We start from the raw sequence: 14,935 nt of genomic DNA, 5'->3' as shown, positions 1-14,935 counted from the left end.
TGAGAGAATGCATTCCAGACTGCTCGATACTGGAAGAGAGAGGCGCGGAATTTTTTGTATGGTCGAAAGGGGCCGCGTCTCAAAAAACTTTAGGAACCAATGCCTTGGAAATGACTTATGTGCTATTCATTAGTCAGCCAAAGTTTCATTAAAATCCATGGAGTAATTTCAAGGTTTGATAGTTAATTGTAACTCTTTATTTAGATTTATTTCTAGATGGAAATTTATTGAGAATATGTTTCTTGTATAATGTGTTTTATTTTGAAATTAAAATGCGTATATATCAAGACTTCTATAATAAAACATTTATTATTTCAAATCACAGTAGACCATGTAATATGGATACAACATTCACACACATATAATTTTCATTTAATAAAAAATATAACTTAATAATTCAATGCGTAATAAATTAAAATAAATTCTTAAATCATTATTTAAGTACAACAGTATACGAAATTAACTTACAATAAATTAAAATTAAATGCATTGTGATAGTAATTTTCATCTATTATTAAATTATTATATAAAGCCAAAAGAAAAAATATACACAACTCTCATAGGCTTTTTTTGTCTAAGGAATATGCCAATATTATGTTTGCAACAAACTTATAACTAAGTATCTGTAAAAAGCAAGATTTAATAATACAAATAATAATGAAACAGTTTGAAATTCATAATCACTAGAGATCATAACGTCATGATATATTGATGTATGAGTCCAACCAATATTGATATTATTATAATAATTAAATGAATTATGATGATTTAAAAAAACTAGCTGTGCCCGCGACTTCGTATGCGTGAAAATGATTTGAAAAATATGAAACATTTTTCTTTACTGCTCCGCCCCTGTTCGCTGTAAGGTGATGTTTGATTTGTGACAAACTAAATTTCACGCGGGTAAAGCCGCGGGCAAAAGCTAGTATTAGTATAACTATTGGCACAGTGTCGGCGGTTTCTTAAAATAAAATGTACAACTTAAGTACTATAATATAAATAAATAAAATACAGTGGTTTCCAGTCGGATAGGTAAGTACATTGAATTATATTGTAAACGTGCGAGAACTTTTCTACGACAGATGGCGCTAGCGGTAGTAGCTGCTAGAGTCACATTGAAGCAACTTAAATATTATGATTTTTCGTTTTTGTGGTCTCAAATATTAAGACTTTTCACTTTCGTGGTTGATACAACATTGTTTCTAAAATAAATTATTGACAAACTGTACAATTCAGCTGTTACTTTAATATTCTGTGTTTAGGAAAACTGATTTTTCTTTATAATATAACAAACGTATAGTACTTCTTGGTACTTTGTGCAGCTACAATATAATTCAACGGTGAATAACTTAAGCCTAACAATAATTTAAGTTGTGGTTAAGTTAAGGTACTCTTAAGTATAGGAACATCAATTGTCACATCGGCGGGTAACTTCGTAGTAGACGTTATTTAGGCGCTTACTGAAAAATAAGAAAAAACATGTTTTAATCTAAAAAATCTGTTAAGTAGCTATTGAGTCGTATATTGGACACTAAACTGTTGTTTGAAAAAGCTAACCCTAAATTGTATATCTGTAACAGTTGATAAAATGTAATATCATCCTCATCAATCATTCGAAGTCCATTGCTGGATATAATATCTCCACAGCAAGCAAAGGTATTCATAAGACTTAGCGTCCACATTAATTGTCAATATAAAACGGGACTATTCCCACCTCTCGTTCCCACCGCTGCGATTCCTGTGTAGCCAGGATCTACAGCTTGACCACCAGTAAAAACCCAACCAGTGAAGGTCAGTTTCTCCCGGTGGAAAGTTAAACTGTCATTAGACCCGCAACTAAATTGTCAGAAGAACATGAAGATTTCGAAATTAAGGTTCGACTTCTCTCCAGTGCAAAGCGGATGACATGTGGCAAAACAAAGGATAAGTAACCTAAGAAAGGGACCTATCTTGTGAGCTATTAGCTACCTGCCAATAATATTTTGTCAATATCAAAGCAAACTTACTTGTTTCTTAGCAGGATAAAGGAAGGTCGCCACCGTGTCTTTCCCGTGCTTGTTTTTGACGGTACAAGTGTAGTTGCCCATGTCCTCCCACCTGATGTTAGTGACCAGAAGATCGCCGGTTGGGAGCACCTGCAATAGAAGAAAACATGTTTAAAATACGCAGTATAACAGATGCCCTGCGTGCCCAAACAACTGCATGCGAAGATTTAATTAATGCTACTGACAACCCACTCTTGTAGCGGAGTTTTGGGCTGACACTGTATTGGTTTGTTGTCGAGTAACGGATGATCCTATTAAGATAGGAGTCAAGTTTTTTGATCCATCTTCGAAGTAATTGAGTTTCTTGCGCCGCTTCTTCTCAGCACTGGCCTATTTATTGTCCGGAAGCAGTGGTAGGGTTTAAATAATACTAAGAGCTTTTTAAAAACCTACTTGCAAAATAAATGAATATGTCAAAGAAGGATCTTAGGCAGTTTGGCAGAAATGCTGATAATAAGCTCAACTTTTACCTAATTACTGTTTGCAAGAAATCTAGAGTTGTTTGATGCATTTGAAGGGGTTATGGAATTATTTTGCATAATTAAAGAAAATTGCGAGAAGTATCTGAATGCGGGCAGCTCAGGACCGGCCCTTGTGGAAATCCTTGGCGAAGCCTTTGTCCAGCAGTGGACGTCATTTGGTTGAAACGAATGAACAAACCTGGATGCGGGCTGTACAGGACTGGTCGTAGTGAAAATCCTTGGGGGAAGCCTTTGTCCAGCAGTGGACGTCATTTCGCTGAAAGTAATGAACGAATCATACCCGGATCCTCGAGTTGCCATAGATCAGCTCGTCCCTGCTGTCCAACCAGTAGACCTGAGCCTTGCTGCCGCTGTAGTACCGGCAGGGTAATACAGCACTGCTGCCGATATCCTGGAAGATCTCGTTGTAATACTCCGTGATGACCGGTTTGGTGGGTTTGCGGAAGAGCGCTTCTAAGGTAAAGATGTTGGCTTCATCATCTGAGAATAGAATTTAACTTGGTTATTGTGGATTTTTTAGAAGATGGTGAGAACTATCTTAGATGCTATAAAGTGACAAATCTATGCAGATTAAAAAGTTGTTTCTTGGTAGGATAAAGCAAATGTAGGCAAAAGGTGAGTAAATATTAATAGTTTAGATGATTTCTTGGTGTAGGATTCGTTTCTATCTTTTTTCTGGTGTTTATATTAAAGGTATTGTTGTTACTATGGCTACAGTTTAGCGTCCAATATTGAGCTATTCTTATGACACTACAAGAATATTGTTTTATTTTGTTCCATTTAAATTGCATTGAGATTTGAGATACATGCGGTACCAGGAGAACATTTTTGTTAAAAACGCCTACAAAAATATTTGCGGCATTATCACTCTGCTGAAAATTGGTGAAAATTTTTCAGCTAGGCTTTACAAGATTAATCCCATCTCTAGTTACCACCTCTAATGCTTGCAATAAGTGTGATTTTGCGACAGAAATGTATATTCTATCGGCTGTAAAATAAGTTTCAAATTACCATCAACAGTATACACAGTAGAGGTAGCCATCTGCTGCTTGAGACCGGCAGTGGCGACGCAGGTATACTCGTCTCCATTGGCTGCTGAGGACACCACCACTTTGGTGGTCATCCTGGCCAGGCTCGAAGGGTGGATGCTGAAGATCTCGTTCACTTCATCGTACTGGAAAAGTAAAAATATTATCAGTTATTGGTCGTAATTTCATTTTAAAAATAGTTTAATTCTGGATTGACAACTTCTGGCTTTAAAACTTTCTTAGTCTTGATGGAGTACTTTTTCTGAGTTGAGGGTGGTTTTCAAACACGTCATTATAGCATGTTCCTATAATATTTTCACACAGCGACCTCTCTTGGTGAGTAGTGTAAAAAAGGCTAGACTTTTTTGTTTTACAAAGACAGCCTGCAATGTGTGCTGCCCCCATCCAGTTGCTTCCCGCGACTTTCACTGGATTAATGGTCTACTGAGGCAGAAGCTGTGTGCCCAGCTCACTGCCACTTAAGTTTGACAATGCTGCCGTCGACTGGGATTGAACTAACTGTACTGTGTGTAATGAAGACTAACTCTGCTCATATAGCCTAGTGATTGTCCGTTTTTCAGCCACTGAGACCACGGGACTATTCCCACCTCTTGTCCATACCGCTGCAAGTCCTGTGTAACCAGGATCTACAGTTCAAAAACCCAACTGTGAAGGCCAAGTTTGTCCTCCGGAACATCGCAGACCAGCTGCGTATTATCCAGAAAATATTGTAAGGAATTATAATGAAGAGTAACTCTACTCACATCTCCCAAAGGCTGCCCATTCTTCAGCCACTGCGCATGAGGCGCCGGTTTCCCTATCACCTCGCAGACCAGCTCCGTCCGAGTGCCAGGCGCCACCCTCACCGACTTCGGAGGCGGGTCCGATATGTTCACGAAGGGACGGAGGATGCGGCGTTTTGGTGGTGGTGCTACTGGAACAGAGGATGTCTCAAGTTATTTCAAAGATCTCAAGAAATTAATGAAGTTATTTCAAATCAAAAAATCTATCTAATCCTGGAGTTCTAACCCTAGACAAAGTTCCAAAAGTAATCCGTTTATCATTTCAAAATCTCTTCACTGAGCTGAAAAAAAGTAAATGTTACAAAAAAAAATTGCCAGGACGAACAATTTCAGAATTACTACTGACACGTTTGTAACTTTTTCTAGGTCCCTTGTTGACTCATTCGTGATGACATTGATTTGATTTGATTTTCTTATTAGTAGATGGGTTTATGATGCCTTTAGCCGGCGATATGATCAACCATCACAGCATATTGGCTAGCCAATTTCGTTTAATGTATCCTATATCCATTTCTATTTATTCAAACTCTACATAAATAAGTGTAAGTTATACATTTTTATACAGGAAGTCGGAATGATATAATGCCACATTACCCTTTACAATGTCGAGCATATAAAAAGAAGTTTTTGTCGCGGAATAAATTGAATAATTCGATACACGAGTTAGGAGCCAGGAATGATCGATTTGACTTTATAATCGATGTCCCCTCGATTGACGATTTGTAAGTCAATCGGTACAGACATCTGGTCTATAATACAACTTATATGTGGAAATTTGAATGGATAATCTGTATTGTAAATGGAAATATTTTCTTGCGAACGTTATCAATTCTTTACGACTATTTTTTTACTAAGAACGGGCAGCATCGCCCTCTGAAAAACATCAATATTTTAAACTGCGATCTCCAACCCGCTTGCCAAGCGTGGAGATTATGGCAAAACCCTCCACTATAGTGGAGGAGGCTCACAGTCCAGCAGTGGACTGTAAAGGGCTGTTGATGATGATGATGATGATGATGTTTTTTTTTTACTTGAATGAAGGGTTTGGACTCAGTTTTTCAATGGGTTTATTAAATTAACAATTTTTATAATAAATCCAAATACTTTTTTGCAAATACTAATCTTAGTCAAGTCTTTGTGACTATTTTTACCATTGCGTAAGTAAATGAATGGAGGGTTTTCAATTGGTTAATTATGTAGGTAAATACTTTTTTTGCGAAAACTAATATAGGTACACACGGCCACACTGTTAACTATCCATTTCCGTTTTTGCTCTCGCTCTAATCAAATGGCGATTCTTTGCGATAGAACGAGATGACATGACTGGCAATGGGCAGTTAACACTGTTGCCGATAGTACATAAGTTGAGGACTTGGTGAATAATTTTAACTGGGATGAATGACAGAAGGGATTTGGTTTTCAATGGTTTTAGTAAATTAACAATTTAGATCGTAAATGGAAATATTGTTTTTGCGAAATCTAATATAAATTGTTAAATCTTTGTGAGCATTCTTAACTTGGATGAATGAATGAAAGGTTTTGCTTTTCAATGAGTAATTATAAGTTATTTGATGACTTTTACAATTTATATAACTATTCAATGATACACTGTTAACACATGGTTAACACAATTAAGTTAAACATCATCATTATCATCATCATCGTAAAATAGGCCAGATTGCAACCGGTCAATCAGCGGTTTTAATTTAGTAATCTATACTAATATTATAAATGCGAAAGTAATTCTGTCTGTCTGTCTCTCTTTCACGCCTAAACCACTGAACGGATTTTGATGAAATTTAGCATAGAGATAGTTTGAGTCCCGGGAAAGGACATAGGATAGTTTTTATCCCGGTTTTTGAAATAGGGACACGCGCGATAAAGTTTTTCTGTGACAGACAAAATTCCACGCGGGCGAAGCCGCGGGCGGAAAGCTAGTGATAATATATAATTAACTCACCATTGGGCTGTAAGTTGTTATCTAAGTCATTCTTCCCCTCTATCTGTGCGTGGGCTTCGAACCCGCATTGCAGCGACACCAGCGCCGCGGCGACGAGTAGCGACACTAAGTTGATCATGCTGTCTGCCGATAGATGTCGTTGGTTGCACGAAATAGTATTCTGTAAATGAGAGAGATATTTTTTGTAGTTGTTTATTTATTTATTTATACTTCAATGCCAAAAATATTAACAATTTGTTAAATAAATTTTGCAGTTAATTTGTTAGTTGTTGTATAAATTAAATAGTTTGAAGAATTTGAAAACAGAGTTTTATTAATAGGGTGTTGTTTTTAAAAATATAATAAAGTAAAATTAATTAATATGTGATTAAAAGTAGGCACATGAGTTTTGTCTTTAAAAAGTTGGTTGGTTTCAGTTGGACAAAATAATATCTAGGGTAAAAAGTTATTTCTTTAATGAAATGGGTATTTTTTAAAATCAATATTATTATTGTCTATTAATAACATGTTTCTATTTTATAATGTTCGATATAAATACTACAAGACACTATTTAAATTAAAAGGTATTGATGTAATTTTGAATCCAAGCCTAGTAATTAATGCATGACCTAATTTTCCAAAATCAACAAATATAATAAATATTTTAGCGAATGTGATATTTTACCTGTCTAAGTCAACAATTAAAAATAATTATGAGAGTTGATAAAGTTTTTCCAATTTCTAATTGACTCGAATCACGACGTATGATTATGATTATGTATGACATTTCCTTGTCAAATTTGTCAAATTCAAATTCAAATTATATTATTCCTTGTCGATCAATCTATAAATATCATCATGAAAAAAGAACTTTGTAAAACACACTTCCGCTTTCCCGGAAGCTTCCAAAGCTCAAAACTTACTAAGCTAGTTCAAAGCTTCTGATCGCGGAGCTTATCATGCTACCGGAAAGCCACCTGTTAAAGTTTATCAGTCACGTGGTATGGATTTCGAAGCTTTTGCTTGAGCTTTTGAGGATGAAAGTACTTATTTAGTAAGAAACTTTTATGGAAGCACTGTTTTTGTCGGTCGCATCAATGAGTACTTTTGCTAATGTTCTTTTTAATAGAGACATATTATCATAGAATATACTTAGTATCTACTTTATTTTATTTTATGTTGAATTTTCGTAAACTTAGATTTATACTGATCTGTTATCAAACTTCCAAATACAAGAATGACAAGTTACTGTATATTTTACTAAATTGTCACGTATTTCCAGAATTATGTAAATAGTTACTATAAAATAGCGACACATTAAACACCGTGAGGTCTTATGCAGTCGCAATAGATACTACTTTTGAACAAAAATTCATAGCACAAACTAGTTTAAAATTTTCTTTCTCAAACGCTAATTTCCACGTTAGATAATCTAACTTTTGTTTAAGTTATACAAAGTGTTTATATTAGAAGTAACGTTTAGTAAAATAATGAAACTACCAAAATGTTCCGTAATGAAAAGAAAAGTTGGAAAAGCTGAATTTTAGCAATTGTATTTGAAATAATGTGTCAGTATTTTAACGTAAGTGCAATGAAAAATAAAATCGAAAATATAAACACTGAAAATTAATCAGTAGATAAAATTTAATGGAATATTGATTTGTTTCGCTTATACAATCGATAAAATTGTTGCATCAGATAATATTAGCAGTTTATCGAACCAATTAACTCGTGGAGAAAAGTAATTGACAATAAAAAAGAATGTGCATACTAAACCACTTACTAATGTTCGTTTATTATCGGCCAAGGCCAAAAAGTTATAAAAAGTTTAACTAAAATATCGGCACAAAACAAAACGGAAAAAACCATGCACTTAATTCAAATATCTGTCTCTTTTTTACACAAAAACCAACAAAAAAATTGTCGAAAAATATTTCATAACTGAACCACTTGCTAAAATGTTAAACTATCAATCAAGACCAAATAAAGTTTAATTGAAAAACTGGATAAAACCAAATGAACATCTTGCACTTATTTCAAAAAATGTGTGACATTTCACACAAAAAATTCACCACCAAAAAAAACTCTCGCTTTCCTATCACACTCACAAAAAACGACCACTTAAAAAACTCACCTTGTCAAAGTAAGATCGAGCTATCACTTCACACACTGGCACGTCTATCCCGGTTCGCGTCTCAGACCTGAGTGCTCTCGTTAGGGTGGACCGGCCTTTTATAGTCGGCCATTAATTCCCAGTTGCCTCTGTGTGCGTGGATCCTTTAGATTAGTTATTAGTTTAGGGATGATAGGCTAGTATAATAATCTTTAAGTGTTCTGAGGGCGAAAATTAGGACTTTAAAGTTCGGGATACGTATCGTCGATTGAGAGTCTCTGTGTTATCTATTAACGTCTTATGGTAACACTAGCTTTCCGCCCGCGGCTTCGCCCGCGTGGAATTTTGTCTGTCACAGAAAAACTTTATCGCGCGCGTCCCTGTTTCAAAACCGGGATAAAAACTATCCTATGTTCTTTCCCGGGACTCAAACTATCTCTATGCCAAATTTCATCAAAATCGGTTGCGAGGTTTAAGCGGGAAAGCGTAACAGACAGACAGACAGACAGACAGACAGACAGACAGAGTTACTTTCGCATTTATAATATTAGTTGGGATTGTTTAAGAATTTAAACATTATATTGTATGTTTAACTGTTCTATTATGTTACATTTTTCTTTTGGGTCTTGCAACTTTATGTAATTGGTAAATTGTTTAAACTGGGTTCCTGATGTCCATTGTAAAATGCTTTCTTATTTACATTAGAAATATTGTTTCGCCTTGCGTTTTTGAATGAAAATTGTTTTATTTTCAACTAAGTGTGGCATATTATTTAAGTGACGCAAACTGTATTGTAATAATTGTATCAGTACTTTGAAAAGGCATATTTATTTCATTTAAAACACCTTAATTTTTACTTATTTAATCGTTGAAAATACTTCGATAGACTTAAGCCTGTTTTCACCATCAATCCCCAAGTTTTAAGTAACCCCTATGGTAACACATAACAGGAATTTTGTTTTCCTAGGTGTCACTAAAAAATTAGGGATTGATGGTGAAAACGGGCATTACTTTATTTTATTCAGGGCAGAAGGGCATTCTTTTCTTCAAACTTTCATACAAGACATATGTAAATAGAGGAATTTTGGTATTAAAAAAATCATTCTTCAAATCAATTCAATTCAAATCATCATCTCTATAGCTATCATTTCTCTATCAACACTTAAGCCGTCCTACGCGATGTTAGCCACGGGGTCCGACCAATTAAGTTATTCGTATTAATTGCCGATGGGTCTCTAATGGTTAATGGTCAATGACGTAGGTTAAAATGTAGCTGCTAATTGTTTAGAGTAAATGAGTCATTGGGTACAGTTATGTAGAATTTGAATTGAACTTTCTCTAAACTTGAATTATAAGGATTATATTATAACGACCGTTTGGCTTATGCTAGTTTTCTAATTCAATCTTAATCGAAATCTGTCCGCCAACTGTCAAATTCCAATATGTTTTGGTCAAAATATCTACGATTTTCGATGTTTTTACATTTACATATTATTTTAAACAATATTAAAGCGTAATCGCATCAAAAATTCGAAAACAGATTCAAATTTTACAATTGATATCCGAATTTGGACAAGGATTGGACATGAGAATATGATGGTTGCGGGTTTGATTCAAATGTACCTAGTCATGTATTTTACCAATCTGGTAAAACCAGCGAATCATTAGGAGAGGCATATTTTCAGTTTCAGTTAATGTCTTGTAGCTGAAATAATGATGATGTTTAGGTATTATTAATTTTCATTTATTCATAATGTGCTACTGAAGTATTTTACGCGTTGCTTAGTCTGGGTCAAATTGTTTGTGTGAGTATTGGAAAAAAATATTTGATTTGAGAAAATTAACGACACTGCAAAAATAGGCTATTAGTCCAGTCAATAAAGCATTATAGATGGAAAACTGTAGAACACAATTTCTGACTTCAGGACTTTATTTAGACTAGTTAGGAGGTGAACATAGCAAAAGTCCCCGCCCTTAGCCCTTGAGCCGGCGGGGAGAGGGGGGTTTAAAGGTGCCACTTTTCGGTTTTTCGCTTAATCCTCGGAAACTATGCGTCCTAGTGACATGACTACTTTGAACCAAAAAAACCATATTCAATTTGCTACAGGTGAGATAGACAAGTTTTTCTATAAATTGTATAGTTTTCGCGGCATCTGCTCTAGAAGGTCTGTAATATTGGAAATTTTATTTTTGTCTTACATGTTCTCATCAGGAGAAAATTGACTAAATCAACATTGAGCAATCATTCTAGACATGCGGGAGCATGTTAAGCCTAGTTCCTGCGAGGGGACTACACCGTGCGTATATTTAGACGAATCACTTTGAGCCACTTTTGACTCCTCATCACTCAAAAAGTACTGTGCATTAACACTTCAAATTTGGCTCATGTGTTGAGACTTGCAAGATATACATCAGTTTCAAATTTCATAAATATGCCTCAAACGGTTCTTTAGATATTGACGTCCAAAAATCTACATGTCTGACCTATAGACCAAATTCTAACCACTTCCAGATGACCTCGAAGGTTCAAATTTGGCATCCAGAAAGGTCGTTATGTAAATACAAAGGAACAAATAAAAAACCAGTAAATTTTAACATTTCACATGTGATAGATAGATTTTAGTGCTCTAAATATCGATTTTTGAACGTCAATACCTAAATATCCGTTTGAGGTATATTTACGAAATTTGAAGCTGATGTATATCTTGCAAGTCTCAATACATGAACCAAATTTGAAGTGTTAATGCACAGTAGTTTTTGAATGATGAGGAGTCAAAAGTGGCTCTAATTGTTTCGTCTAAATATACGCACGGTGCAGTCCCCTCCATGGAACTAGGCTTAACATGCTCCCGCATGTCTATAGTGTTTGCTCAATGTTGATTTAGTCGATTTTCTCCTGAAAGGAACATGTAAGACAACAATAAAATTTCCAATTTTACAGACCTTCTAATAAGCTTTTTTTGGTTCATAGTAGTCATGTCACTAGGACGCATAGTTTCCGAGGATTAAGCGAAAAACCGAAAAGTGGTACAGTAGAACGCCGACTATCCGAATTAATTGGGACCGGGGCCGATTCGGATAATCGAAAATTCGGATAATCGAACATAGACAGGTAATAGAGAAAAACGAACTGTCACACATAGAATAAACTTTAATAAGTTTAAAAAACAAATATATTTCGACTGAGCGTTAATGTAGAACTGCTACAATAACGTTCAGTTGAAATATATCAGAGTTCCATCAAAACAAATCAAAAATTACCTGGTTTTAATTTTTATTTTACGCTTAGGACCGATTCGGATAATTGGCGATTCGGTTAATCGGCGTTCGGATAATCGGCGTTCTACTGTACCTTTAAACCCCCCTCTCCCCGCCGGCTCAAGGGCTAAGGGCGGGGACTTTTGCTATGTTTACCACCTAACTAGGCTAAATAAAGTCCCGAGGTCAGAAATTGTGTTCCACGGATTTCTCTCTACACCGTCGTTAAGGCATTCATTGACTGGACTATATCCACAGTTTAAGTGTTATGAAAACGACGCTCAAAGTTGATTTAATTTTAAGCATAGATCGGATCTTTCAATTAAATATCAATATTTAATCACACATAATCTTTTGAGATGGGATCTAATTTTAAAAGTTTTGTAATATAAAGACGGCGAGACTTCAACTCAAACAAAAAGAGAGATTAAGGCCTGTAAATCAAATCAAATAAAATAAAATAAAATAAACTAGTTCAGTTTCAGTAGGTAAATGAATTTAACACAGATTTCACTCTAATCTTGAGTAGATTCATACGAGTGTCATTCAACAATGTAGTCCTTAGTAACTGATAAGGAAGCAGATTCATTGACTAATATATCAACATGCGTTCACACATACTAGCTTATGCCCGTGACTTCGCCCGCGTAAATTTCGGTTTTTCAAAAAAAGGCTTTAATCGCTCTCTCCTTTCATCCCCTTTTCAAAAACCGGGATAAAAACTGTCCTATTTTCACTGGTTGGGTTTTTATTGGCAGTCAAGCTGTAGATCCTGGCTACACAGGAGTTGCAGCGGTGGGAACGAGAGGTGGGAATAGTCCCTTATCCGACGTTTATCCCTAGATCTAAAAACTATATCTAAACCTTTCATCAAAATCGGTCAAGTGGTTTAAAGGAAGGTAACAGACAGACAGAGCTACTTTCGCTATATTAGGAAGAATATTCACGGTCAATTCCGAGAACACAATATCTAATCTAAAAATAGTGGCGCCAGTGACACACTGGTGTTGTAACATAAAATATTCGTTTTATTCATTCATAATCTACACAGGTGAATAACGAGTCGTTCTTTTTATCTGAACAGATTTTGATAATGTTTTTTCACTTGAAAGAACCGAGTGCGTCAGGGATAGATATTCAGAATCTTTTCATAGAAATGGGGGATAAAGACTATTTATAGATATTGATATTCTATTAAAATCATACGCTATTGTAGCAAGAAACGTATATCGTCATACTTTTGAGGTCCATGAAAGTCATAGAATTTCCTCATCTGTCTCTATGTTCCACCTGGAAATTGAAACCAGAACCTTAGAATCGAGATATCAAAGCCCTATTTCTTAATTAATCTGTTTAGTCTCACTTAGAAATTAACATTTGTTCAGGTGGGGATTCTTGGATGGCTCAAACTTGGAGTGCAGTGCTTTGTTCCCCAGTCGACGAAGCACATGATGTCGTGCCCTGCGTGCCCAAACAACTGCACGCAGCAAGATTTAATGAAGGCTACTGACAACGCCACTCTTGTGGCGGAGTTTGGGCTGACACTGTGTAGGTTTCTTGTCGACACGACAAGAAGAAGACCTAGGAATTGAATCCAGGAGAGTCCATAGAAACATATTAGCGAATCGTTAACGCTAAAAGTATAGTCTATCCAATATAGCTTGATTAGAATGACAGCTGCCATCAAAAGTAACGACATAACTTTGTAGTAGCGATCAATGAGAGCTAAATATTGGCGGACAAGAAATAATTAACGTCTGACCTACAAACAATATTTTCGACGACAGTGCTTCCAATAAAAATGTTAATTTCGTGTAAATGCAGCGTTAAATTACACCAATAAATAGTAATTCGAAATTATAAAAATCAAGCTAGAGTATTAACGACGTCTCTACAAGGTTATCTCGAGTTACAAAAATGTTAGTGTTGGGACATATCGACAAATGTCATATTAAATTAAAACTAATTTTTTAACATATTTAACCTATTTTTTTTCTAACTAATTTTTTAACATATTTAAGTCAAGTTATACGTTTTGCTAAATGTTCACTATTAAAAACCAAAAAACATTTCATTCTTAAATAATCAAACATCGGAAATCAATCACTGGTAATATTTTGGGTATTCATAGCACTGTTGCTCTAGAAGAGATGCCCACCGCCCTCTAGCGAGAGGAAAAAACCACTGAAGAACACTGATGATAATGACTACGAATTAGGTTGTACACCCTTGACATGAATTTTAAATTTTACTGTCTTTCAATTTAAATCATAATTGTCATTTTTATGAATAAAGATATGAAGAAAAATTGGGTGCATTTTTTTATATCATTTTTTCCAAAACTTATCGATACATCTATGTGAACCGTACGAAACATACCCAGCACTAGTCACATTCGTTTGACAGCCGTCATTCTAATCAAGCTATATTGGATAGACTATAGTTCAGTTTACTCTTCTGGATAAATCGCTAATAAGTTTTGCATATTACGACAAATAAGTATGCATAATATAATTGAGTTACATTAATCACATTGCATAATGCTTATTAATATCTACTTAGTACACATTAAAGTGACTCATCCAATCGGTATTTTCGTAGTAAGTAGGTAACGATTTGTATTTCATTCAACACTCCTTACGTTGTAGAAATGTGATAAAAATCGATTGAATGAAAAAACTTGTTTTGAGAAATCGCGTGTCTATATCTACTGAATTTATGTACGAATATATCTACTTTACTATGGTACGGGTGTGGTTGCTATGTCAATATACCTTTTATGATGCTCAATAAAATTATTATGTAACAGATTTTTTCGAAGAGTCATCATCATCAGATCATGTAGTCTCCACTGTAGAAGCTCAATTCATCTATATTTTTAATTTTTTTTTTATCTACAACGAGGAAGCTCTTGGCCTGTATCTCACCTGATGGTAAGTGATGATCTGGCCGAAGGTGGAAGCGAGCTACCAGAGTGGGATACCAGAGGCAAATGGAGGATTAAACACTCGATTAGGCTTACACTCCCCACGCTAATTCGAAAGTATTATTAAATTCGTATTGTATCTTAATCATCATCATCATCATCATTTCAGCCATAGGACGTCTGAACATAGGCCTCTCCCAATGATTTCCACAATGGTCGGTTGGGGGCGGCCTGCATCCAGCGCCTTCCTGCTACCTTTATGTGGTCGTCGGTCCACCTTGTGGGTGCTTAACCTAATACCTACTCATATACATAGACATTATACAAGGCATACAAACATT

At 35.3% G+C, this 14,935-nt stretch overlaps 1 protein-coding gene across 1 annotated transcript; it reads right to left on the bottom strand.

Annotated features, from left to right (window-relative positions):
• Positions 1-311: 311 nt before the first annotated feature.
• On the bottom strand, positions 312-8,489 carry LOC135084667 (neural/ectodermal development factor IMP-L2-like). The gene is made up of 7 exons (XM_063979441.1): positions 8,432-8,489; positions 6,319-6,478; positions 4,320-4,489; positions 3,539-3,701; positions 2,808-3,007; positions 2,007-2,135; positions 312-1,460 (listed from the first exon to the last, which is right to left on the bottom strand). The coding sequence occupies exons 2-7, from the start codon at positions 6,434-6,436 to the stop codon at positions 1,458-1,460; spliced, it is 783 nt and encodes a 260-aa protein (XP_063835511.1). The 5' UTR covers positions 6,437-6,478; positions 8,432-8,489; the 3' UTR covers positions 312-1,457.
• Positions 8,490-14,935: the final 6,446 nt, after the last annotated feature.

Source organism: Ostrinia nubilalis, chromosome 26 (assembly GCF_963855985.1).
Source record: "Ostrinia nubilalis chromosome 26, ilOstNubi1.1, whole genome shotgun sequence".
Taxonomy (NCBI): Eukaryota; Metazoa; Arthropoda; class Insecta; order Lepidoptera; family Crambidae; genus Ostrinia; species Ostrinia nubilalis.
This window is presented reverse-complemented; position numbering and strand designations above follow the sequence as displayed.

What these genes read in the sequence shown, in the direction of transcription:
- LOC135084667 (XM_063979441.1), bottom strand. Translation starts at nt 6,436, where the DNA reads ATGATCAACTTAGTGTCGCTACTCGTCGCCGCGGCGCTGGTGTCGCTG. An exon ending in ATGGGCAGCCTTTGGGAGAT is followed by an intron (nt 3,702 to 4,319) that starts GTGAGTAGAGTT and finishes TTACTTTTCCAG; the next exon opens with TACGATGAAGTGAACGAGAT. An exon ending in ATGGCAACTCGAGGATCCGG is followed by an intron (nt 2,136 to 2,807) that starts GTATGATTCGTT and finishes CTTCTATTGCAG; the next exon opens with GTGCTCCCAACCGGCGATCT.